Source organism: Chlorocebus sabaeus, chromosome 23 (genome assembly GCF_047675955.1).
Source record: "Chlorocebus sabaeus isolate Y175 chromosome 23, mChlSab1.0.hap1, whole genome shotgun sequence".
Lineage (NCBI taxonomy): Eukaryota > Metazoa > Chordata > Mammalia > Primates > Cercopithecidae > Chlorocebus > Chlorocebus sabaeus.
Window position 1 is genome coordinate 10064300 of NC_132926.1, and position 27810 is coordinate 10092109.

Here is a 27810-nt window from a genome sequence, read left to right on the forward strand (position 1 = left end):
GATGACACCTCCCTTACAGCATTGCTTGGGGAATCAAATGAGAGGCTGTAGAGAAAATCGCTCAGGACGTGCTCTGCAGACCTTATTGCCCAAGGGCAGAGGAAGCAGCAGACAGCAGCCGTGAGGGTAGTACTGACATTGGTGTGTGTTCCTTGGGCCCCTGGATTCAACGATAGCCAGATTTTCTTCTACTTTATCTCAGTGTCCTAGAGACTTTAACTTTGGGGAGTATCATGGACCACTTAGAGATTCCAGCTTTAACTTTGGGGAGCATCATGGACCACTTAGAGATTCCAGCTTTAACTTTGGGGAGCATCATGGACCACTTAGAGATTCCAGCTTTAACTTTGGGGAGCATCATGGACCACTTAGAGATTCCAACAAAAGCTTTCTTCCCTCTTCCTGGAGGAGCACCTGCAGTTTCAGGAGGTCCTCATTGGTGCAGAATCCTGTACATGGACCTGAGGTGAAGCAGCCCCGCCGTGGCGGCCCTTCCCAATGTTAGTGCTGGGATTCCTTTGGCCTCTCCCTGGCGAGGGTGGTTGCAGTGGCCCCAGCCTCTGAGCAAGCATCAGACCAACTTAGACACACAGAGGGGAGAGGGCCAGGCCGGGGGCAGCTGCTGTGCTTGGGAGGAGTCTGGTCATCTGCATTCAAGGAGAGACACTTGGGGACACGGGGTGTAAGCCAGCCCTCGAGAGGAGGTGGGAAGTCCCGGAGGCTGCTTGGTGGCTTTGTGGCACTCTCTGGCTTCCTCTCTTTGGTGGCAGAGGCAGCCCCACTAGCTTGCTGTCTTGGGCTTGTAGAAATAGTGCAGGACAGGAGTTCTCAGTGCCCTTGCATCCAGCCAAGGGCACTGGCCTTGTTCATTCATTCATCAGCCAGATAGGGAGGGCCTGCTGACTCCCACAGTGGTGGGAAAAGCTGCGTGAACATGTGGGTGCACAGGCACCCGTGCATCCACAAATAGAACATCCACTAAAAATACAAAACACAGCCTAGACTGTACCAAAGAAACCACCAAGTAACAGCTGAGATAAGCTAGCAAGCATCATGCTGGAGTATATGTATGTGGTTCTGAGATCCTTCCTGGAAAGAAAGGGAAGGTTCAAATCTCTCTGTCCCTTCCCAGCTGTGTGACCTTGGACAAATGACTTGCCTTCTCTGAGCTTATTTCCTCATCAGTGAAGCGGGTGTCACTACCCTGGCTCACAGCTCGGTTGTGAGGACTGAGCAAGATCCTACCCATAGAGGATGGTGTCTGGCACAGGGCAGGTGCTTACCTCGTGATGCCTTCCTTTCTTTAAGCCAGGATTTGAAAAGGAAGGAAGGTGGCGAGGTTGCCAAGGGCCCAAGGGATGGTTCTGGGGCCACAGCAGGCAGTCTCAGCTGGGCCCTGGTTGTTGGTTTAGGGATAGTGAACTTGAGGGTTATACCCAGTGGGGTTGGTCTGTTGGTCAGGATCCTGAAGGTCAACCCATGTTAGGGCTTGAGATGGACTTTGGGGGTCTTTCCCAGCCAACTGGTGCTATTGGAGGAGGGTTTTGGCTGCCATGAGTAGGAAAACTTGGGAACACCCCAAGCATGTCACACCAAGAAGATGACCCACCTGCTTGAGCAAACGCATGCTGTGGCTGCCTGAACCCAAGAGCCCCCTGCCGTCCCCACTCCGGTGCTCTGGCTGGGACAGTGGAAGCAGGGGTGCATGGCTCAGCAGGAGCCCGGGACTTAAACCCAGACCACAGCTCAGGTCGCAGGCCTGGATGGCAGCTCTGGCAGCTGGTGCTTTCTGTAGAAGCAGCCTGGTGGAACCTTCGTTACTGCGTCTTGATGCAGCAGCTAAGAGGGGAACTTCGGTCACTAGACGGTCCGGGTGGTGGTCAGGAGAGTGGGCTCCAGCCAGACTTCTGGGTTCCAGTCCCGGGCCTGGTACCTCACCTTTCCGGGCCTCAGTATCTTCATCTGCAAAATGGAGTAACCCTCAAAGGGATGCATGAGGACACAGTGAGTCAGTCCCAGTGTAGCTTTCTGACCAGGACCCAGTGAGTGCCATTGAGGGTAAGCCAGGATGTTCCACTCTGACCCTCACCCTTCTCTGCATGGGCGCTGTGAAGTCAACCTCAGTGATGTTATCCCTGGAGGGAGGACGTCACCAACGGCCCAGCCCAACCTGGCCAGACTCTGCTACGCCTCCCAGACATACAGGAGGACTGTAGTCCCTGGCTCTTGGGCTTGGCTTAGCTCCCTCCCTGCTGTCTCCCAGGGGGTCTGAAGCATTATTACATGGTGGTTAAAAACCCAGAATTGAATAGACATTTCTCGAAAGAAAATGCACAAATAGCCAATAAGCATATGAGAAGATACTTGCATCATTATCCATCAGGAAATGCAAATCCAAGCTACAGTGAAATATCATTAGATCTAATTCACACCCGCTAGAATGGCTGTAATCAGGAAGATAGATAGATCAGGCACAGTGGCTCATACCTGTAATCCCAGCACTTTAGGAGGCCAAAGCGGGAGATCACCTGAGGTCAGGAGTTCAAGACCAGCCTCGCCAAAATAGCAAAACCCCGTCTCTACTAAAAATACAAAAATTAGCGTGGTGGCGGGTGCCTGTAATCCCAGCTACATGGGAGGCTAAGACAGGAGAATCATTTGAACCTGGGAGGCAGAGATTGCAGTGAGCTGAGATCATGCCACTGCACTCCAGCCTGGGTGACAGAGCGAGACTCCACCTCAACAAAAAAAAAAAAAAAAAAAAGAAGATATATAACAAATATTGTCAAGGATATGAAGAAGTTGGAACCTTCATACGTTGCTGGTGGGATATAAAATGATGCAGTTGCTGTGGACATCTGCGTGGCACTTCCTCAAAAAGTTAAACCTGGAGTTACCATATGACCTAGCAATTCCTCTCTTAGGTATATAACCAAGAGAAATAAAAATACATGTCCATACAAAAACTTGTACACAGATGTTCACAGAAACATTTTTCAAAATAGCCAAAGAGTAGAAACAACCCAAATGTGCAGCGACTCCGTGATGGGTAAACAAATTGTGGTTTATCCACACAATGGAATATTACTTAGCAACAAAAAGGAATGAAGTACTGATACATGCCACAACACGGATGAACCTCAAAGACCCTATGCCAAATGAAAGAAGCCGGACACAAAAGGCCACGCGTTATATGATTCCGTTTATATGAAACATCCGGAGTAGGCGAATCGTTAGAGACAGCAAGCAGATTTGTGGTTGCCAAGGGCTGGAGGACGGGGAATGGGAAATGACTAATAACGGGTATAGGGCTTCTTTTTGGAGTGATGAAAGTGATTTGGAATTAGTGGTGATGGTTGGATAACCTTGTGAATACACTAAAAACCAGTAAATTGTGTATCTTTAAAGGACGAGTTTTTGTTTGTTTGTTTTGTTTTGTTTTTGACACAGTGTCTCACTCTGTCTCCCAGGCTGGAGTGCAGTGGCACCATCTCGGCTCACTGCAGCCTCCACCTCCCAGGTTCAAGCAATTATCCTGCCTCAGCCTCCTGAGTAGCTGGGATTACAGGTGCCCGCCACCACACCTGGCTCATTTTTGTATTTTTAAATAGAGATGGGGTTTCACCATGTTGGCCAGGCTGGTCTCCAATTCCTGACCTCAGGTGATCCGCCCACCCCAGGCCTCCCAAAGTGCTGGGATTACAGGTGTGAGCCACCGCTTCTGGCCTGAAGGATGAGTTTTATGGTTTGTCAATTATATCTCAGTTTTTTAAAAGTTAGTTAGATCTGGGTTCAAATTCTAGCTGTGCGACCTTGAGCAAATTACTTAGCCTCTCTGTTTCTCATCTGTAAAATGGGAATAAGAATAATACTTATTCCCTATGATCATTGTGCGTGTTAAATGAGTGAACTACAAGTGCCCATCAGGGTGCTGGCACTGGGTCTAGTACCATTTAACAATACTAGCTAATGCTACTGTTGCCACAATGTCCATCCCAACCCAACCACTGCAAACTTTATTAGTCTTGAGATAACTTACTTTAAAGTGCTTTGTAAGCCCTAATTTGTAATGCTGCATTTGTGATACAGTTGCTTTCCCCACCCCCTGGCCCCCGGCCCCCCAAGATGGAGTCTTGCTCTGTCACCCAAGCTAGAGTGCAGTGGCACGAGCTTGGCTCACTGCACCTCCACCTCCCAGGTTCAATTGATTCTCCTGTCTCGGCTTCCTGAGTAGCTGGGACCACAGGCGTGTGTCACCACGCCCAGCTAATTTTTGTATTTTTAGTAGAAACAGGGTCTCACCATGCTGACCAGGCTGGTCTTGAACTCCTGACCTCAGATGATCCACCCACCTCAGCCTCCCAAAACGCTGAGATTACAGGCATGAAGCACCATGCCTGGCTGATACAGTTGCATTTATAAACTCTGACATGATCAACGAATGTAAGGGAGTCCCTATTCATTATTCCCTGTAGTAGTGTCTAGCCCCATAGTAGTGTCTCCCCTGTCACCACTGGGAAGGTGCACTGTGTTCACTGCTATCCAAACTTCTGCCCAGTTTTAATGTGTTCCTTGTACACTTACTGCCAAGCACTTTCTGCCCCATGCCTATGGCTTAGGGGACCCCAAGAAATGGGGCAGGGACCTCTGCTGTGCCTGATGAGGTAGGCATCAGCCTCAGTGCAGTGTGAGGACCTAACTCCTATTTTCAAACTGTGCAACCCCCTTCAGCTCCTCCCCAGGGCTTCCAGTCTATAAATAAATGGCGATGCTGGCCCCCAGGGCACCAGAGCACTTATCAGGCAAAGGGGGAAAATTAAGAGAAATTCTTTCTCTTTGAAGAAGTCAGGGTCCCTCTAGTTGGCCTGGATTTTATTCATTCACTGATGATGTTGTGGGGGATGGAGAATCGCAGTTTCCTAGCAGAATAACTCATGTCAATACATGACAAGTACTGACTCATTACTCTTTCCCACCCCCTTTCTTTCCTGTACAGGGAGCACATTGGGAAAAAGAAATCTGGTAAGAATATTTTCTATTTTCTTCTGTTCTCTTCAGTTTTCGGCAAACCCCAGCTGAGCACCTACTGTGCGCCAGGCCCTGGGTTCCATGCTGAGGAGACAGTGATGTGGGGTGGTTGAATTGGTAGATGGATGGATGGATGGATGGATGGATGCTTGATTGATTGGTTGATACCCCATCCCATTTCCCAGAAATAGTATTTGAGGTTGTTTCATCCAATATACCAAAAAACTGCCAAGTAGTTGAAACTTGGAGTCTTCCCCAGAGAATGCCTTCATGGAGAAGGGGAGGCAGACTTCTTCCTAGCCATGCTATCGGGAGTTAAATGCCTTTGTTCCACTTTATACAGAGCAACGTGGTAGCTGAGAGCTAAGAACATTCTTCTCAGGTGTGATAAGGGGTCGGAAAGGAGGGACCCTGGGTCTTGATGAAGGATCAGGAGCTTTCCATAGAGTGAAGGGCATCCCAGGCTGAGGGGATGGCCAGGCACAGGCTGGGAGGCAGGAATATGCAGTAGATTTGGGCCATATCCATTTGACATCCTCAGCACCAGGCCCCAGCCCTTTTTGGGCAATGACAGAGGCAGTGTCAAGCGATTCCAATCCCTATTGCCATTATCCCTGAAGTACATTATATCCCCTCCTAATAATCTTTCCATTTCCTGGATGACACAACTCTCCTCTCAGAAGCAATTATGGAGAAGGAGGAGGTGGGAACTAGGGTATGCACAGAGGAATGATTGAGCACTCCCCTGGGGCTTATACGTTTATGTAAACAGTGGCCCAACTTTTTCTTCCTGCCACCCGAGATCATCCTCCACATCTGCAAAGGCCCGGCCCAGACCTCACCTGGAGCCAGTGTGGACTTCAGAACTTCCAGAATCCAGGGCTCTTTAGTTTCCTAGGATGGCAGGAGGTTTGAAGGGGTTGATGAGGATCAGAGGTGCAAGCAGAGATCCTAGAAGTGAAAAAGGATGCCCCCTCTCATGGGCCTCAGTTTCCTCATCTGTAAAATGGGGTTGATCGTAGCAATCTGCCTTGTGGGATTATTATAGGATTTATAATCATATTTGTGAGGCACCTAGAACAGTGCCTGGCACATTGTCAGTCATGTATGTTTGATGCTGTTTTTATTACTACTACTACTGTTACTTAGAGTACATGGGTGTCCCTGACCAGCAGTAGTGTATCAGTTCATTCTCACAGTGCTATAAAGAAATACCTGTGACTGGATGATTTATAAAGAAAAGAGGTTTAATTGGCTCATGGTTCTGCAGGCTTTACAGGAAGTACGGTGACTTCTGCCCAGCTTCTGGGGAGGCCTCCAGGAGCTTTCCATCATGGTAGAAGGCAAAGGCGGAGCAAGCAGTTCTTACATGGCAGGAGCAGGACCGAGAGAGAGGGGCAGTGCTACACACTTTTAAACAACCAGATCTCCTGAGAACTCCATCTCAAGACAGCACCAAAGGGATGGTGTTGAACCATTTATGAAGGACCCACCCCCATGATCCAATGACCTCCCACCAGCCCCCACTTCCAACATTGGGGATTACAATTCGACATGAGATTTGGGTGGGGACACAGATCCAAACCATATCAAGTAGAAATTCCGAATTCACAAGCTCCAGTACCTTTGCTGCCCCTGGGTACAGCCCTGTGGTCAACTTTACAGGCCCCGCAGTCATTCTCTCTGCCTCAAGGAATGGCGTCGGGAATTAACTTCAGCCTTTTCCCAACCAGTTCAATTATAGCTCCTCTTTCTAGTTTAATAGGTACTGGCCAGAGCCATGGCATCCTGCTAAAGCTGCAAATAGTTCCAGAGCCCCAAGGATAATTATATGTTTCTTAGAAAAGAGCAGAGAGAAGAGGAGCTGCCACTCTTGGGCTGGCAGAGTTTCTGGTTTCGAGTGTGCAGAGACTTTCCCTAGAAGGAATGAGTGTGGGAGGGTAGAGAAGAGAGGAAAGAGACAGCTCTGGTTTGTGACAAACACAAATGTCCAGTCGGAACGGGCTTGATGAGGGGATTTGTCTGGAAAAGGGAGAAAAAGCTCTAATTTGTGGTGACTGCTGTTACATCATTCACCTGAAATGATGGGGATGGATTTATTTATAGTTCAATTGGTTGGAAAATAGCATCTTTCTTCATTCAAACTAAGAACCCAAGCTGGGATTAGCCTTCTATCTTATGTGACCTTTGAACACTTCCTTTATTTTAGAATCAGCCTTTTGGATTGAATTTTAAAGGGATCTAACATTGACAGACTAAATCCTGAGATTTCTCCACCAAAACTCTGCGTTGGAGAAGGCTTATCTGCCTCTGGCATTTCCCAGTCATGACTGACTGGCTGGCTCCTATAGACTTTGGCTAATGTGGTCTCAAATTCTGCTCATCCTGCAGAAAATGAATCTTCTCACTAAAAGTCAAGAGATCATCTGATTATTTGAGGAGCATATTTCTTCCTGATTTTTCTAACCTTTACTTAAAAGCATTCTTTGTTTACTGACTCTTTCAGCAAGATCGACAGTATAGCGAATTTTTGGAAGGAAAATCCCACTTTGCCCTTCATCTTAAAAATTCAAGACATGTCATCATGAAGAAAAAAATATGCCCAAACAGAAAACTTCTGTGGTAGATTAGGCACTGTACATCTTGAGAGTATTTTATAACACTTAAAAATAAAAATCACCCTTCCAATGTCAGACTTTCCTCTTTCTCATCCCCTCTTCTCTCATATTTCCTGCTGGGCCACAAAAGTGATAATCCTTGCCTAGGAATCCTTTGATTTCACACTTGGCAACTCCTGGAATTTAGCTTTAGTTGCCTGCCTCAACATTTAGACATTGCAATTATTATGGCATTATAGAGCTTGGCTGCAATATCACCCTCCACCAGTAGGTGTCTTCACTTAACAACTAAACGGCCTGAAGCCGTATTTGAGACTCCTGGTAGATCAAATGAATGAACTTTTTTCCATCAGTTTTAATAAGTTGAGTGCTCTGAGTGAAATGAAGCAACTTACTCTGAAAGAATTGGTGCTGAAAAAGCAACTCCATGCATTCTCTGAACCACTTCATGGCAGAGAACTACAGTCTAAGTTACTGCCATGGAAAAACGTCAAGGAGATTGTAGTCTTGGACCTGGCCCCAGAGCAAGTCTTGGAGGAAGTGCCAGCCCTGAGCCCTGTGCCAGTCCTTGGTGTGCTCCAGCCAACCCAGAGTCCCAGCCCAGAGCTCTCTGCCCTCCTCATTTCCTGGCTCTCTGTCTTGCTTATAGCAAATCTCATGATTCCTTGGTTCTGTCATTCTGTCACTGCTCATCGTTTTGCCAAATCCCATTGGCAGACTGGTTAGGAGAGTTAGTGCAGAAATGCCCAGCACATTCATCAGAGTCCTGAAAATTGTATGTGATGCAACTGTGCCACCATCAGGTGTTAAAACTGGGTGGCAAAAGTTGAGCTTTTTGGACAGAGTAACCTGAGTTAACTGGATCTTCACTTAATTGAAGCCCTCTTTCTACTTATAAGCAAGAAAGAGTCATCTTTAATTAATAAGTTTATAAACTTATAAGGATGCCTGGAGCCTTGCATAGAGGAGGAAGGGTTTCTAGAAGTCTTCATTTATCCTTTGCTCATCCACCCCACAAATGTCTGTTGTACAGCTGTGCTGGATGCTGAATGAACAAGACAGGTACAGTTATTCATTCAATATTTATTTAATGTATAATTAATTTGTAATTTATTTAAGCACCTACTAGGTGCTTAATAAATATTAAATGAGTAACTTTATCTGTACCTGGTAGTGCTCTAGGTGGAAACCATTCTCACGGTCAGGTAGAAAAGACACCTGTATAAACAAAGTGAAATGTGAAGGAAGGCATTTGAATGCTCCCTGAGGTAGGAAGTCATTAAAGCTGAGGGGGGCGGGGTTTGGGTTTTTTGTTTGTTTGTTTGTTTGTTTTTTGAGATGAAGTCTTACTCTGTTGCCCAAGCTGGAGTGCAGTGGCATGATCTCAGCTCCCTGCAACCTCCACCTCCCAGGTTCAAGCAATTCTCCTGCCTTAGCCTCCTGAGTACCTGGGATTACAGGCACACACCACCATGCCGGGCTAATTTTTGCATTTTTAGTAGAGATGGAATTTCACTATGTTGGCCAGGCTGGTCTCAAACTCTTGACTTCCTGATCCGCCTGCCTTGGCCTTCCAGAGTGCTGGGATTACAGGCACCTGGCAGAGCTGAGTTTTAAACTGTTCCTTCCTTCATTCAGACACTTACTGAGCCCTAGTAAGAAGCCATCCATGTTCTAGGCCAGGGACTGACAAACTTTCTCCAAAGGGTCAGATGGTGAATATGTTAGCCTTTATAGGCCACATACAGTCTCTGTCACTACTACTACCAATAATAACGATAATTCTTTCTCATTTTCTCCTTCCTCTTCTCCTTCTTCTTTACAGCTCTTAAAAAATATAAAAACCTTCAGCCAGGCGTGGTGGCTCACACCTGTAATCCCAGCAGTTTGGGAGGCTGAGGCAGGCAGATCACCTGAGGTCAGGAGTTCGAGACAAGCCTGGCCAACATGGCGAAACCCTGTCTCTACTAAAAATATAAAAATTAGCCGGGCATGCTGGTGCACTCCTGTAATCCCAGCTACTCAGGAGGCTGAGGCAGAATTGCCTGAACCCAGGAGGCGGAGGTTGCAGTGAACCGAGATTGCGCCATTGTACTCCAGCCTGGGCGACAAGAGCAAAACTCCACCTCAAAAAAAAAATATATATATATATAAATATATTTTAATATATATAAAAAATATATATTATATAATATATTATCTATAAAATACATTATATATATATAATCTATATATATACGCATTCTTAGCTCCCCTTGCACCAAAACACATGACAGGCCTACAAGCCTTTAGGCAGTGTGAACACAGCAGTGAACAAGAGACTGTCCCTGCCCTTGTGGCACTTCTAGAGTAGAAAAGTAAACAAGGAGACGAGTAAATATACAGAACCTATGACAGTTTTTGAAAGCACTATGGAAGAAATAAAACTGAATGAGGCAGTGCAAGGCAGGCAGGGAAGGTCTCATTGATAAGATGCCACTTGAGCAGGAACCTGAAGGAAAGGAGAGCAAAGGCTATGCAGGTATCTGGAGAAGACTGTCCCCAGCAGCAAATGCAAACATCTCTGTAGTAGAAACAGGCTTTGCATGAGAAGGACTGGCAAGGACGCTACTGGTCAGAGACTAGCGACCAAAGATACAAGTGAATTAGGTTTGACTACAAGTGCAGAAAATCCAAAATACTTGTGACTTAAACAATTGAACTTTTTTCTTCTTAGTTCAAATCCCAGAGATAGTCCAGGAGTGATAGTGTGTTCAATGGTAGCAGGGACCCAGGTCCTCATCTTGCTGCTCTGCCACACAACACCAGCATTCCCAAGGCTGCTTATGACCCAAGATGGCTGCTGCAGCACCAGCCATCACATTGACATTTCAGCCAGCAGTAATGAGGAAAGGGTGACACAGAATCAGTTACCTCCTGTAAGGATTCTTACCAAGCACGTGCACACAATTCCACACTTATATCCCATTGTCTGGGGCTTAGTTACATGACCACTCCCAACTATAAAGGAGTCTTATTCCAAGTGGCCCCGTGCCCTGCCAAAACTCAGGAATTCTATTACTATAGAAGAAATAGAGGATAGGGAATAAGTAACCATCTGTGCCACACTGGGGAGAGTGAAGGAGATGAGGTCTAATAAGGTATCAAAAGGCCGGGCGCAGTGGCTCACAACTGTAATCCCAGCACTTTGGGAGGCTGAGGCAGGTGGATTGGTTGAGCCCTGGAGTTCAAGACCAGTCTGGACAACATGGCGAAACCCCAACTCTATTTGAAAAAAAAAAAAAAACTGATCAGAGGCGGATTAGACAGGGCCCTGTAGGCCACTGAGGGTTTTCACAAGTGAAGTGAGGACCATCACAGGGACTTGACCTTTGAGAAACATGTTCTGACACGTCTTTTAAAAGGATCACTCTAGCTGCTATATTGAAAACAGATGGCAGCCGGGCACGGTGGCTCAAGCCTGTAATCCCAGCACTTTGGGAGGCCGAGGCAGGCCGATCACTTGAGGTCAAGAGTTCAAGACCAGCCTGGCCAACATGGGTGGGACCCCATCTCTACTAAAAATATGAAAATTAGCTGTGTGTGGTGGTGCATGCCTGTAGTCCCAGTTACTCAGGAGGCGAGAGAATCACCTGAGCCCTGGGGGCAGAGGTTGCAGTGAGCTGAGATCGTGCCACTGCACTCCAGCCTGGGCGATAGAGCAAGGCTCTGTCTCAAAAAATAAAATAAAATAAAATAAAATAAATGGCTGGGCACGGTGGCTCACACCTGTAATCCCAGCACTTTGGGAGGCCACAGCGGGCAGATCACCAGGTCGGGCGATCAAGACCATCCTTGCTAACATGGTGAAACCCCATCTCTACTGAAATACAAAAAATTAGCCAGGTGTGGTGGCGGGTCCCTGTAGTCCCAGCTACTCAGGAGGGTGAGGCAGGAGAATCTATTGCACCTGGGAGGCAGAGGGTGCAGTGAGCCGAGATTGCACCACTGCACTCCAGCCTAGTGACAGAGCAAGACTTCATCTCAAAAAAAAAAAAAAGAGAACAAACAAATAAATTGCAGGATCAAGGCTGGTGCCAGGGACCAGTTACGAGGCTAAGAATAGGTGGTTCCCACTGAAATAAGGAGGAGAGGTTGAGACATCCCAGGCAGAGAAAATAACCTCTGCAAAGGCACCTTTATGCTTTGCAGGTGCACCAGGGATGAAGTGGCCAAAAGACAAGACCAGATGGCAAGCCGAGCCCATGGCAGGTGCTGAGCGGGGAGTGGCATGACCAGAGTAGCATTTTTGAGCGAGCGTTCTGGCTGCTGTATGGAGGGCAGACTCGAGGAGCAGGACAGAGACCAGTTACAGCATCTGCCTCCCCTCCCCTGGCCCCAGCAAAGCCCCTTTCAGACCCTGGTGCAGAGGGTGTGGCTCCGTGAGGACATGGTGAGGCCGGGTGATGGAGCACTGCAGAGAAAGTCGCCTGTGTGAAACCTGTGGCTCTGTGAGGAAATCCTCACAGCCGCTCCCTGACCCCACACCAGCCGGTGACTGCCTGCCTGGAAGACGTGGGCCTGTCTCTGAGCATTAACCGGGGCAGCAGGTGCAGGCACCAACCTGACTGTGAAGGGGGGGCTTTTTCTCTTTTCTTTCCAGTTCTTTCTCTCAAGCTGAGGGACAGGGTAGCATACTTCCTGGTCCAGCTCACTTGAGGGCCCACATAGAAGGGAAACTGCACTCCTGGGGTTTTGAGCCCCTCAGACAGGCTGTATCCTGGGGTAGATGCTGGATTGGATCCACAGAGAAGAGTGAGTCTAGTGACCAGGACAGGTAGTCAAGAGCCTTCAAAAGCCAGCATCCTACATTCATTCATTCACTGGACAGCACCTTCAAGGAGCTAGTAAGTGCCGGGTGGTTCAGAGGCAGTCAAGGCCACTGCCCTCAGGAAGCTCGTTGTGAATGGGGCCAGCAGGAAGGGGGCGTGAAGCAGCGCACTCTCAGGCCACTGCTCATGTGGCTGGGCTGGCTTGGGGGAACTGTCTTCTTGAGTCTAGAAAAGTCGGCCCTGCCACCTGACCTCGGGGGAAGTGGAGGATGAGGAGAGGGTTGGAAATAGCAGACAAGCCTTGAGACATGCAGAGGTGTCAAACGGAGCCTGACCAGGCCCTCAGGGGAGGACAGCCCGCAGGCCTCAGACTACCCTTCTTCCTTCGTCATCTTTTCTTTTCTCACTGCTGTACCCCCAACACACAGGAGAGCCTGGAGCCAAGTGTACAGAGTCCAGCATTGTCCATAGCCAGCTGTGTGATGCAGAGAAAGTCACTTAACATCTCTGAGCCTCTGTGTTCCTGCCCACAAAATGGGGGTGGCAGTACCCAGCTTGCAGGGCAGCTGTGTTGAGATGGTTTCTGTGCTGTCTGTAGGCTGTGATAGGCCCTCATTGGGGCTGCTTCCTGCCCGATCTTCTGAACCGTGAGCCTGCATCTTCTGTTTCTTTCCTGCTCTCTCTTCCTCTGTTCTCCTCATGCTTTCTCTATGCAGAGGGCAAGCGGCAGGGTTGTCCCCAGCCCAAAGGCCCTCCCATTTCCCTGTTACCCTCTGGCAGGGAGGATGAGTGGCCAGAGCATGGGCACAGAGCCAAGAAGCAGTACCCTTCACCCAGCTACAATGCCCTGTTCTGCTTTTTCACATCAAAAATCCAGACCGCATGGTTCTGACAAGGGGCTTCTGTGCTCCTTCTGGTTGCAGAGGCTGGAGTGCAGTGGTGTGCTGGTGGACACTTAACTACCAGCTCTCCAGTGGAGAAGCCCTGCTTTGTAGCATTTGCCACTTTCTGTGGTGTAAATACTCCCACCATGGCCAATTTCAAGCCAACAAGACACCACCCAACAGAGTGGGGAGAGATGCACAAAGTCATCTCTGTGCGCTGGTTCTCCCACGCTGCTCCACGATTGGGTGGGTTTGGGTTTGGTTTGGTTTGGTTTGGTTTTTGGTTTTTTTTTGCGGGGGGGTGATGGGGGACGGAGTTTTGTTCTGTCACCCAGGCTGGAGTGCAGTGGTACAATCTCAGGTCACTGCAACCTCTGCCTCCCAGGTTCAAGCGATTCTCGTGCCTCAGCCTCCTGAGTAGCTGGGACTACAGGTGCACGCTAGCATGCCCAGCTCGTTTTTGTATTTTTAGTAGAGACGAGGTTTTGCTATGTTGGCCAGGCTGGTCTTGAACTCCTAACCTCAGGTGATCCACCCTCCTCGGCTTCCCAAAGCGCTGGGATTACATATGTGAGCCACCACGCCTGGCCAACTGGGTGCATTTTGACACAAAATGTGGGGTTTCCTGGATATTTTAATGATTTATGGGAACAATAGGAAAGACTATTTTGAATCAGGACTTTTAGAATACCAGGGCCCTCCTATGACCACAAATGTCTGGGTGCCCTTCCCCCATATTTAGCCTGCTGCTCTAAAAGTCACCCAGCTGCCCGCTTCTCTCTGGAGTCTCTGAACTCAGATGTCCTTGCTATTTAAATCACCTGTATTCTGCATTATCTTTTCATTTATTTGTCAGATATGTCTTAGTGCTTAACCAGGGCTGCACGATTCCCAGGAAGCTGTCCACCCTGAATCCCGTGGCACAGCCTCCCTGAAGCACCCCTCTACTTCATTCCCTTCTGCTGCCACTGCCTTGGTTCAGGCCACCGTCACCTCTTCCTTGAAAACTTCATGTCCTCCAACTACTCTCCTGCTTTCTTTCTTGTCAGCCTCTGATCCATTCTCCACATGGCAGTCAGAATTATCTTTTTAAAGATGTGACTCTTGTCATTCCTTTCTTAAAGCCCTTAAGTGACTTGCTACTTCAAGGTTAAAAGCAACCCAACTTCTTTACTTGGCCCCGAAGGCCCTGCCTGATCTGACCCGTGCTTTCCTCGGGGACCTCACTCAGAACACTCTTTCCATGTGCTTCCTCACCTAGCCTCCTTCCAGTCCCGAAGACCCCAAGTCTTTTCCCATCTCAGAGTGTGCCTACACTGCTTTTCCCCGATTCTCCTTATGACCCTTCCTCCTCTCTCAGGTCCCTGTGTTATGTCACCTCCTTAAGGAGGTCTTACCAGCCACCCCGTTTAATATAGCATTGTCTTTCCCCTTCATTTTCTGTCCCAGCATCCGGGTTGTTTCCAGCAATTTATCATAAACTAATGCTTATATAATTCTATATCTTATTAATTATATGTACTTATGTACTTGTCTGTCTCTGTGACTAGATTGAGTTACTTGAGGCTGGGAGTCATAGCTGTTTTATTCACCGTTGTACTCTTTAGAGTGTCTGGAACATCACTGGTGATTTCATAGATTAGTAGGCGAGTGATTTTGGATGGATGATGAGATGGTTGATGGATGATGGTGTTTAATTGGATAGATCATGAGTGGATAGATGGTTGAATGGATGGCAGATAGATGAATGTTTGGTTGGATGGATGATGGATGGATGGATAATGGAGGACAGATGGACGGACATATGGATGGACAAGTGGATGGATGGACAGATGGATGGAGGAATGGCTAAGTATGAATGAATGAGCTTTCCCACTAGGCTGTGAACATCTTCAGGGCAGGTACCATATCTTAATCGACTCAAACCCCAGTGCCTGCACAGAATAGCACTTGGTCAATTTTGGTGGTTAAGTAAGCACGTGAATAGAAGAATGAATAGATCAAGTCACCCTTGAGACGAGTCCTGTAACTGCTTCTTTTTTATTTGGAATGTCCTCTTAACCCACCCTACTGCTCTGGCTCCTGCTCTTTCAAGCATGGTGGTGGCCAGATGTCATGTCTGTTTCCTATCCACAGGGGGTGACCAAACCTCAGTGGACCCCATGGTCCTGGAGCAGTATGTGGTGGTGGCCAACTACCAGAAGCAGGAGAGTTCGGAGATCAGCCTCAGCGTGGGGCAGGTGGTGGACATCATCGAGAAGAATGAGTCAGGTGGGGACCTAGACCATCTCCCTCTCCCACTACCCTGTCACCAGGCCCCTAGGACAGGAAACATTTGGAAACTCAGAAACTGAAATGGCCGGTCCAGACTGGCCAGTTCCCATAGATCCGGCCTAGGGTTTCCGAGAAAGAGGCCTCTGTTTAATCACTGTGCTCGAATATCCCACCTGGTCACCACTCACCATTATCCTGTTGGTTCAGATGGTACCAATTTGTTCTGACGTTCACATTTTATAAACATTCCTTCTGGTTCTAAAGTACTTGCAGATACAGTCCAGCATTCACTGGAAATGTGCGCTGTTGGTTTGCCTTTGCTTACCCGTGGGAGTCTTCAAGAAGGCTCAATGGCTCTGGGCTCTAATGGGACAGACACATTCCCTGTCCCCTTAGCCTACCTGCCCATCACAGAGACCACTGGTCATGGACACTGTCTGGGTCTGGGACAGAATGTGGTATGATTGAGCCACTTAACCTGGATTTCCATCGGAATTCCACATTTCACAGTAGTTCAGGTGGCTTCATTCTCTGACTGTCAGTTTTCTTATCTACAGAATAATAACTTATGCTGTGAAGAGTGATCGTAAAGATTAATTGAGATGATATACAAAGAGTGCTTAAACTTGTGCTTAGCACACAGTAGATGCTCCAAAAAATGTGGGTTTCCTTCCCCTTTGCCTGCCTTAGCTACAAAGCAGCCATCGCACCCCATTGAAGGCGAAGAGCAAGAATAAGCAGATCCTCCCTGGGAAAATGCAGTGGAAACCACTGGGTTTGTTGTGGCTAACATGTGATGTTAGCTAATCATATCATTAGTGGGTCAGTCTCTGTGACAGCCCAATGGCTAGTTGAGGTCCAAAGAATGGGAAGGGCGATGTTTCCAACATCATCTGGATGACGGTGGCATTAGTCATGAGACCAGCGCCAGCCAGGCAAACTTCCTTCGTTACTCAACATAGGAGTTGCCATCCCTGCTTCACAGCTGATACAACCATGACTCCAAGTGACTCAGTCACTCACCCCACATCACACAACAGGCTGCAGAACCGGAATTCCAAACCAACTCCAGCAGCCCCCAAGGCCATGTGACTTTCCAATTCCTGAGAATGAGTGTATGCAGATTGTGTGCTGTGGCTAGGACACACCATGGGGATGTAAAGACAGGAGCACCCACTGCCCTCGGCCCCCAGCTTACAGGAAGTCAGGAAGCTTGGGTGACTGGGAAGAAGAGTAGGGGCCAGGAAGAGTGTTGGTATGTGCAGAGGGCAGCAAAAAGAAGGGGGAGGGTGAGTGGGTACCTCTTCAAGTAGCCAACACACTGATGACATTTATTTTCAATTATATTGTACTTATTCAAGTAATATATGGATATATTATTCTTAGAAGATTAATGATGAAACTAAAATCTATTTTTTCTACCAGCTTCAACCCTAACCCCCTTTCTGAACCCCAGATAACCCTTCTATCCGTTAGGTATGAATCTTTCTTCAAAATGTTATATACGCTTGTGTGTATGTGTACGTGTGCATACGTGTGAATATATACACTCACACATACACATATTCATACATATATACTTGTACATGTATGCAAACACATCATATTTTGTATTGTATATATGTATTTTTGTGGGTTTTTTAAAAACCCAATGGTGTCATTGTATACATTTTGATCTGCAACTTTTTTTAGTTGCTGTCTAGCTCCTCTGATACTTTTTCACAGCTGCATAGTATTCATTGCCCGAGTGAGCCATGTTCATATATTTGTATTTGTACTCCAGTGTGAACATGTCTGTGTGCATGTCAGTGTTTCTTTAGGTTAGATTCCAAGAAGTGAAACAGCTGGACCCAAAGATACACATATTTTATTTTATTTATTTAGTTTTTTTGGAGATGGAGACTCACCATGTTGCCCCAGCTGGAGTGCAGTGGCGCAGTCTCAGCTCCCTGCAACCTCTACCTCCCGGGTTCAAGTGATTCTCCTGTCTCAGCCTCCCAAATAGCTGGGACTACAGGCACACGCCACCATGCCTGGCCAAGTTTTGTATTTTAGTAGAGACAGAGTTTCACCATACTGGTCAGGCTGGTCTCAAACTCCTGACCTCAGGTGATCCACCCACCTCAGCCTCCCAAACTGCTGGGATTACAGGCGTGAGCCACTGTACCTAGCCAAGACATACATACCACCAACTTAAATTTTAAGATACCACCAACTTATCTGCTTCCAAAACAGTGGCTGTTTTGATTTATCCTCCCTCCAGCAGTTTGTGAGGCATTAGTGAAAATGGTTAAGAGCTCAGAGACAGCCTGGGTTTGAATCCTGGCTCTGCCACTTTCTATCTTTGTGACTTTGAGAGAGTCGCTAAGCCTCAGCTTCCCCATCTGTAAAATGGGGGCAATAATAATACACACCTCATAAGGCTGTGGTGAAGATCTAGCAAGCTAGGAGTGGACGTGCAGCACTCAGGACAGTATCTGACACATTGTTGTCATTGCTGTCATTGTGTTATGACAGTTTCCTTATCTTCATACAAATATTTACAAATACAAATCTTTAGAAAATCATAGAACCACCGTGCGTGAGCCACCGCGCCTGGCCAACAGCACGTATTTATTATCTGATAGTCTATGGGTCAGAAGTTCAGCATGGTCTCACTGACCTAAAATCAAGGGATCGACAGGGCCCCATTGCTTTCTTCAGGTTCTGAATAGGATCTGTTTCCTTGCCTTTTCCAGATCCTGGAAGCCGCCTTGGCTCACGGCCCTTTCTTCCTTCTTCAGTGCCAGCAATGTTGCACCTCTCTGTGTCTTTCCTCAACAGCCACATCTCCCCATGACTTCTGCCTCCTTCTGGCATATTAAGGAGCCCTGGAATTACATTAGGCCCACCCAGAGAATCTGGGATAAACTCCCTATTTTTAGGTCAGCAGATTAGCAACCTTCATACCCTAGTGCCACGTAACTTAATATATTTACAGGTTTGAGGGATTCGGACACGGACATCTTTGCGGGACGAGGGTCATTATTGTCCCTACCACAGGCCCCATGCAGGCCCTTGCCATTAGGCAATGTCTGAGCCTGGGTCAGAGGCCTCTGAAGCAGATGCTAAATCTGCGTCTCAGATAAGAGCAGTGCGTTTAGCATCAAACAGCCCTGTGCATGCATCGCCGCTCTACCACAAGCCACGTGAACTTGGACAAATCAGTTTGCCTCTTTGAGCCTCAGTTTCCTCATGTGCGCAGTTGGGATGATAATGTGAAGATTGTATTTAATGCAAGTAAAATGATGGGTGCATCACACATCTAAGTGAAGGTAAACATTCTTTTTTTTTTTTTTTTTTTGAGATGGGGGTCTCACTCTGTCACCCGAGTTGGAGTGCAGTGGCACAATCATAGCTCATTGCAACCCTGACCTCCTGGGCTCAGGTGATCCTCCCAACTCAGCCTCCCGAGTAGCTGGGGTTACAAGCATGCACCACCATGCCTGGCTAATTTGTAAATTTTTCGTGCAGACAGGGTTTTGTCATGGTGCCCAAGCGGGTCTTGAACTCCTGGCCTCAAGCAATCCACCCAAAGTGCTGGAATTACAGGCATGAGCCACCGTGCCTGGCCTCTTTATTGTTGTCATTTAAGATGACTTTACTCTTCCCTGTCCCAGGCTCAGGAGCAAGTTTCTGGACTTATTTTTAGCAGTTAGCAGGTAACATTGGTAGTTGTGTTCTACCAGTAAAATGGTAACTTTAGCCTTACCCTGTGCAATTGTTACGTTCTGACCCCCTGGCCTCATGCTTGATGCAACTAACATCATTCTGCACTCTCGCTTCCCCAGGTTGGTGGTTCGTCAGCACTGCTGAGGAGCAAGGCTGGGTCCCCGCAACGTGCCTAGAAGGCCAGGATGGGGTGCAGGATGAATTTTCTCTGCAGCCTGAAGAAGGTAGGGAGGGGCTCGAGCCTTTGCTCGCTGGGGAGGACCTGTGCAGTCATCGCCTATACTGGGTTATCTTTCACCCAGTCTCTTCTTGAGGCCTCTGCCTCTGCTTCTCAGCAGCTCACTGGCTCAGGCTCCATGGCCTGTGAACCAGAAACCAGGCCATGGTATTAGGGCTGAGGGGCAAGCCCGCCCTCTCTTAGGGGCCTTTGGTAGCAACCTAGGTGAGCCTTTCCAGAGCTCGAGCCCTAACCCTTTCATGGGACCCCAGGAGGGCCCCAGCCTGATCCTCAAAAACAGTTCACTATTTCTGCCTAGAATTATTTGGTGGCCAAGGTGCTGGAGCTGCTTCAGCTCATTTGCAAGACTTTTGGCCCCATCTGTTTAAAAACCTCTGCTTTCTCTGTGGGTTGAAGTGGCCCTGACCAGGGGTCCCCCTCCACTCACCCACAGACACACGTCCGTTGTTGCCCAGAGAACCTTCCCTACACATGTCCTGAATGGTGATTCCTGCCATGCCAGAAATGCTAAGTCCCAACCAACTCCCTTTCCCCCCGTAGAAACGTTCCTAAAAGTAGGGCCTTTATTGAGTTCACTTCACTCATCAACAGGGGCTTAAGAATCAGACACACCTGAATTTTAATCTCAGCTGTACCACTTCCTGGTTGAGTGATCTTGGGCCAGTAATTTAACCTCTCTAAGCCTCAGCCTCTCATCTAAAAATCGAAACAGTGATATCTTCATCATGGGATTTTTGAAAAAATTAAATGAGATCCACCTGCAAAGAACCTAGAACAGTAAGTGACCAGTGACAGTTATTATTATATCAGCAATACCTTACCTAGAGTTGAGTTTTTTTGACTTTTAGTTGACTGTTACGAGAAAGCACAGAGCCACATATAGCGTATCTTTATCAGAAAAGAGGGTGAGGAGAAGGGGGTTGTTTCTATGCTCAAAGGTTAGCAAAACACTGACATATGGTTTTGCATCGAGTTGTATTACAGCCAGCGCCCCTCAGAGTAAAATATCTGTTGGTTTGCTCTGTGTGTGTGAGGCCCGCCAGGCACTAGGCAGGGATAACACGGGGTTACCGCCAGAATCAACTCAGATTAAGGGGTAGTGATGTGGTGCGTGGAAACTAGAACCCCTGAGATGCTGAATGATGACCACCATGACAGCACCTCTGTCAGGCACTCATTGCTGTCCCGTTTTACAGATGAGGAAACATCTGAGAGGTAGGGAGACTTGCCCAGAGTCACACAGCTAGAAGATGGTGGGAGCGAGACCACATTTTCTTGAGTGTGTACATTTATTTTCTTCCCCGGGCCACAGGTAGTACTTTTATTTATTTATTTATTTATTTTGAGACAGTCTTGCTCAGTCGCCCAGGCTGAAGTGCAGTGGCACAATCTCAGCTCACTGCAACCTCTGCCTCCTGGGTTCAAGCGATTCTCCTGCCTCAGCCTCTCGAGTAGCTGGGATTACAGGCGTGCACCACCACGCCCAGCTAGTTTTCGTGTTTTCAGTAGAAATGGTGTTTTGCCATGTTGGCCAGGCTGATCTCAAACTCCTGACCTCAAGTGATCCGCCCACCTTGGCCTCTCAGCGTGCTGGGATTATGGGATTACAGGCATGAGCGACTTCGCCTGGTCCTTTTTTTTTTTTTTTTTTTTTTTTTTGAGATGGGGTCTCGCTCTGTCACTCAGGCTGGATGCAGTGGCACAATTATGGCTCACTGCAACCTTGAACTCTTGGACTCAAGTGATCTTCCCACTTCAGCCTAGCGCCTCTTTATAATCATGCTAGGAATGGAACTGTGTCTACTAGAAGCCTCTTCACCCAAGTTCACAGTTAGTACTCAGGATCTTGGTCTTCCCAAGATGCCTGGGGCTTGGAATAGACTCAGAGGTAATGCTCTCCTGGATGGGGACATGTGCTTGGTGCCACCTTTGCCTCTACACATTGTGGTGCTTTCTTCTCACCTGTGCCCTCTGCCCTTCTTCCCACATGCTGCCCATCCAGTCTCATGGAGGTATTGGTCTCTGCCCCGGCCTGTGGGCCGCCGCCGGACTCTGGGGGACTTGTATGCCATCAGCTGGCGTCAAGGTGCCTACCTCGGAGTTTTCTTCCCCGTTTGGTGTTTGGAGCCAGGTCCCTGCACCTGCATGAGCCTCCCTGCTCTGGGACCGCCCGTGCCTGTTGCATGTGAGAAAAAGTGATCTCATCTGTCTTGTGTGACATGTATGTTGTTGGCATGTGGGTTTGGGAGGAGCGAGCCTTGGCTGTTTCTTGGCCTTGGGGCTCTAAAGTTTCTCAGGTTATAAAATGATGCCTGTGGGTTTCCATAAGGCTGAACCAGTGACCTGTTCCTTCATTCAGGCTCATTTGAGTTGCAAGGGAAAGAAATCCATGTAAACCAGGTTAAGCAAAAGGGGAAGTGTATTGACTTATATCACTAAAAAGCCCAGGGTAGGGCTAGCTTCAAGCAGAGCTGGATCTGGGGATTTGAAACTGTCATCAGGACCTGAGACTCTCTCACCACCTCTCTGCTTGTTGGCACCATTCTCTCGTGATGACAGCAATTCCAAGTACCTTTCAGGGACATCACCAGAGAAAGAGCTTCTCCTTCAACACAAGTCCTAGGATTGTTTCCAGCTGACCCACTAGGGTCACTTGCCATCCATAAAACCAGTCACAGTGGCCGGGAGTTGCAACGCTTTGGCCAGGCCGGGGTCCCACACCTACTCCTTCCCTCCAGGAGGAGGTGAGCTTGGCCTCACCTAAGCCATGGGGACAAAGGCTGGTAGCACCACCAGAAGAAGGGCAAATGCACACTAGGAAGGAAGCCCCCGCAGGCCTGCAGTCTGCAAGGTCTTCCGCCCTCTGCCGTGTGTGCAATCACTGAGCAATCCATGGATCCCAGAGAGGAACTCAGGTGGTAGAAAATCTGTCCGTGCAACTCAGCTGAAGGGTGCGGGGCTGCAGGAGTCCAGGCTCATATGACTGACTGCCCTCATTCTGGGACCCAGGTGGCACCCTTTCCCACCCAAACCAAACAGAGCTTCTGTGCACCTGGATTCTTCTGTCCACCCCTCCCAGCCCAGCAGCCCAGCCTGCAACTTCCATGAAGCAGGGGAACAGCGGACTGTGCTGAGCACAGGGTATGTGCAGCTCGAGTCAGCTCAGCCGCCGCTGAGCAGGTCAGCAGGCCAGATCAATACATAAATAAACGCCCTGTGTGTTTGCCGCCTCCCTCTGTACCAGCTGGGCAGGCCGTGGATGGCGTGTGGTGTTTTCCCAAAGAGATAGCGTCTGCAGCAGCATGTTAACCATGACACCAGGCCACAGCTGGCTCAGGCACTCACTAGGGCCAGAAAAGTAACCAAAACAGGAGAGCCCTTTCCTCTCCTTGCTGGGCTCCCTTGAGACACACATCCATTTTTCTCCATTTCAGCTGCCAGAGCAGATAACATTGGGGGCGGGAGCTGTTCTAGCTCTGTGGGACACCCTGCCAGTGAGCAACCTGCCCCGCCGAGCCCAGGCCCTCCAGGGCTACTGTGGGAGGGACGCAGCTGGGGGCAGCTCTCAGGGAGGAGGGTGAGGCCGTAAGGATGGTCCCACCGTTTCAGGGGTCGGGGGACCACAGGGTGGGGTAGAAGACATCCCAGTCACACGAATGAAAGTTGAAGCTTCGAGCATCGTTGGATTCAAAGACCTGAACATAATTAATAAAAGTGAAAATCAGCTACCGGCAAGGTCATGAAAATCACGAACTGTGTCTTCCTCGGTAGTGAGGTCAGCCTGAAACCCTCCACTGCCAAAGTTCAGCTTCTCCCTGAACTCTCCACCAGCAAGAGCTGGTAAGGAGCCACAGACAGCTTAACCCCCTCTGTGTGAGCGAGGTGGTGCCCATCAGGCCTTCAGGTCTTGCTCATTTACTGCATATTGACTGATTTGCTCAACACTCCAAGCACCATGCCCAGTGCTGGAGACACAGGAATGAACAAGACAGACAAAGCCCTGCCTTCCTGGAGCTCATATTCCAGCAAAGGAAACAGACACTCACGAAACACAATAAATAAGTCAAATACATGTTGAGTTACAAGGTAATTCCTGGTATGGGTGGGGGGCAATAAACAGGGATAAGGGGGATGAGAATGCCATGGATGGAAATACTGCAGAAGCAGGTGAGGCATGAGGCTGAGTGTGTGGCACTGAGGAGTTTCAGAGGGATCGAGACCTGCCCTTTGTCCTGTGTTCTGTTGCTGCTTGCACAGGGCTGTCCAGGGCTAGGTCAGGGCCAGGGGTGTGCCCAGAAATCTCTGAAGGAAATCTTCCCTCTGATGGGCAAGGGCATCCCAGGCCTCTTGGTGTCCTCTTCTGACCCCAGCTTCCTTTTGTCCCCACAGAGGAGAAGTACACGGTCATCTACCCATACACAGCTCGGGACCAGGATGAAATGAACCTGGAGAGAGGGGCTGTGGTGGAGGTCATCCAGAAAAACCTGGAAGGCTGGTGGAAGATCAGGTACCAGCTGCCGCCTCCCACTGTTGCTGGGTGGGTTTGGGGCCACATGGGCTCCGGCTTCACAGAGGTCAGTCAGTGATTGCATCTGGGTGAAGTTTCTGCTTGAACCATAAAAGGATACTTCTCTGTGTTGTTTGGCCTCCCTCCCTGCCCATATCCTTCCCTAAAAGTCCGTAATAAGCAAAACTTTCTCCAAACACACTGAACCACAGATAGCAGCAACCCTGTTAAGCAAGGCTGTTTCCACCTCCAGATGTTTCTCATAATGAGGAATTGGAGGCCGAAACTGCCCCATGTGAGTGACAGCCCCCTCCAGCCCCATACTGAGAACAAGATGGTGCATAAACGCTCAAGGACTGTAATTCATCCTAAGCTAGTAATCTGCCCTCATCTCTCAAAGTCCATTGGTAAAAGCAGGGCATCTGCATTCCAAACACCTTTGACAGCCCTTTCACCTATGTGATGAAATCAGAGCCTCCCAGGCAGGCAGGGTGGCCAACTGGTCCTCACCTTGCCTGGGACTTCCCCAGTTTTAGTAATGAAAGTCCTGGGAACCCCTCCTTGATCACCCCCAATAGGCAGGGTGTGACCGCAGGAAATTAGGGCAAGAGAGGAAGCAAGGTCCCTGCGATCTAGTGTCTGTGCCGTGATGTGTGGCGGGACATTTGGGCCATTTCCAGGAGGCTGAGCATGTAGCACTGCATTCATTCATTCATTCATTCATTCATTCATTCAACAAACACCAAGAATCTCAGCTGGGCCCAGCCGTGTTCTGGGAGCTGAGAAGTTGACAGTGAGCAAGACACAGGAGCTCACACCACCCGGTGCAGAAGACAGGCTCCTAAACAGTGATAGAGCGGGTGGTCGGCCGTGTTGGAGGGATGTGTGGGCACTGTGGTACGCAGAAGAGGGGCTTCTCGGCCTGGGGACCAGCAAGGCTTCCTGAGGGAGATCTCAGAACTTAAATTTGAAGAAGGATAATGATAGTAATAGTGTATTAGTCTGTTTTCATGCTGCTGATAAAGATACACCCAAGACTGGGAAGAAAAAGAGGTTTAATTGGATTTACAGTTCCACATGGCTGGGGAGGCCTCAGAATCATGGCAGGAGGCAAAAAGTACTTCTTACATAGCATCGGCAAGAGAAAATGAGGAAGAAGCAGAAGCGGAAACGCCTAATAAACCCATCAGATCTCATGAGACTTACTCACTGTCATGAGAATAGCACAGAAAGACTGGCCCCCATGATTCAGTTACCTCCCCCTGAGTCCCTCCCACAACACGTGGGAATTCTGGGAGATACAATTCAAGTTGAGATTTCAATGGGGACACAGCCAAACCATATCAAATAGCAAACATGGGCCGGGCACAGTGGCTCATGCCTGTAATCCCAGTACTCTAGGAGGTAAGGCAGGAGGATCACTCGAGGCCGGGAATTCAAGACCAGCCCAGGCAACATAGCAAGATCCCATCTCTGCATAAAAACCTTTTAAATTAGCCAGACATGTGATGCGTGCCTGTAGTCCCAGCTACCCAGGAGGCTGAGGCAGGAGGATCACAGCCCAGGAGTTTGAAGCGCTGATGAGCTATGATGGTGCCACTCCAGCCTGGGCAACACAGCAAGACCCTGTCTCTAAAATTTAAAGACTTTAATTTTTTTTAAACTTTTTTAAAAGGATAACAAACATATATTGAATAGTATGTTATCTTGCTGCATAATAAATTGTCCCAAAACTTAGTGGCTCTGGAATTCAACAGTGGCTTAACTAGACTCAAGGTCACTCCCAAGATTTGGTTGATGCTAGAAAGTGACGGTCAGGATTTCAGCCCATTCCCTTCTCACCCCAGAGCCCACTCAGCACTGCACATCACCTCCCATCTTATGGCTCTGTGTCCCCAAACAATGAACTGTGTCAAACTGAGGGTGTGGGTTATATACAGCCTGGCACTTTCTAATTAGGCTATTCCCTCTCAGAGCGTATTTTAAGATTGATAGACACTAAACTGCAGATTTCTACCTAAATGTAGAGATTAGGAGAGATGTACCCAACTGGCTGTCACAGCCGGTGTGACTGACTGCAGCACACCCCTGGTCTAGATTGACCCCTCTGGTCATTGCTATTAAAACTGAATTCTGGCCAGGTGTGGTGGCTCATGCCTGTAATCCCAACATTTTGGGAGGCCGAGACAGGAAGATCAGTTGAGCCCAGGAGCTCAAGACCAGCCTGGGCAACATAGCAAGACCCCATCTCTACAAGAAATAAGAAATAAATAGCTGGGCATGGGGATGTGTACCTGTGATTCCAGCTACATAGGAGACTGAGATGGGAGGATCGCTTGAGCCCAGGAGTTCACGGCTGCAGTGAGCTATGATCGCACCACTGCACTCTGACCTGGGCGACAGGGAGACCCTATCTCAAAAACTGAATCTCTCCTGCAGAGGATTAAGTGATGATGACACTCATTGAATTCCCTTTTGGGAGGACACTGAGCTGATCTGTGGTCAGGGTCTCAATCACTCTGTGTTTAGTGATGGCCAGCTGGCGCTTGGCAAGCCCTGGACCCATCCCTCAACCTGCTAATCCCATATGAAAACATGTTTAATCTCCGTGTTAACCAGCATGAACAGATCTCCATCTGTCTATGCCAGGCTGTGGCCCCAGAGCTGGGACTGCTGGGAAGGGGCAGCAAAGCACAGAGATTCAGAGCGCAGGCTGGTGCCCTGCTGGCTGGGTGGGACGTGGTGGGTGCTGTGAGAGGGGCAAGTAGAGGCTGGGTTGGAAAGGCCTTGCAAATGCCAAGCTGAGGGCTCAGGTATCATCAAGAGGAAATACACAGTGTGCCAACCTCTGGCCCTGGGCAGTCACGACCCTTCGTTCCTGCTTCCTGGGACCTGTTGTGTGATTCCCAGTAGGAGCGAGGCTTCTTCCTTTGCGCCTGGCAGAGCAGTTTGACAGCATCCTTCCTCCTCCTCACAGGTACCAGGGCAAAGAAGGCTGGGCCCCCGCCTCCTACCTAAAGAAGAACAGTGGGGAGCCCTTGCCCCCGAAGCCAGGCCCCGGCTCACCCTCCCACCCAGGTGCCCTTGACTTGGATGGTGTTTCCCGGCAGCAGAACGCAGTGGGCAGGGAGAAGGAGCTGCTCAGCAGCCAGAGGGATGGGCGGTTTGAAGGCCGCCCAGTGCCCGACGGCGACACCAAACAGAGTGAGTGACACCCGCCCCAGCTTCTAACACTCAGGACCCCCTGTGTGCCAGCTCTGTGCTCAAGGCTTCTCACATCATCCCTCATCCTCACAGTAGCCCAGCTGCTCCCTCATCCTCTAGATAAGAAAACAGACACCCAGAAACCCTGGGTAACTTGTTCCAGATCATTCAGCTGGTGAACTGCAGAATCTGAGTCAAGAGGCATTGCTGGCTGGGCGCGGTGGCTCACACCTGTAATCCTAGCACTTTGGGAGACTGAGGTGGGTGGATCACCTGAGGTCAGGAGTTCAAGACCAGCCTGGCCAACATAGTGAAACTCCATCTCTACTAAAAATACAAAAATTAGCAAGGCGTGGTGGCGGGTGCCTGTAATCCTAGCCACTCGGGAGGCTGAGGCAGGAGAATCGCTTGAACCCGGGAGGCGGAGGTTGCAGTGAGCCGAGATCGTGCCATTGCACTTCAGCCTGGGTGACAAGAGCAAAACTCCATTTAAAAAAAAAAAAAAGAAAAAAAAAGGGAGGCGTTGCTTTCCTAT

General features: G+C 48.8%; 1 protein-coding gene across 1 annotated transcript in view; it reads left to right on the top strand.

The window, feature by feature from the left end:
- SH3PXD2B (SH3 and PX domains 2B) overlaps nucleotides 1-27810 on the top strand; it is a 118416-nt gene that overhangs the window by 71059 nt on the left and 19547 nt on the right. The window contains exons 6-10 of the mRNA XM_008015302.3: nucleotides 4997-5022; nucleotides 15478-15612; nucleotides 19446-19550; nucleotides 23954-24071; nucleotides 27049-27275. Of these exons, the coding sequence (XP_008013493.3) occupies nucleotides 4997-5022; nucleotides 15478-15612; nucleotides 19446-19550; nucleotides 23954-24071; nucleotides 27049-27275 (611 nt within the window). The remainder of the gene's footprint in view (nucleotides 1-4996; nucleotides 5023-15477; nucleotides 15613-19445; nucleotides 19551-23953; nucleotides 24072-27048; nucleotides 27276-27810) is intronic.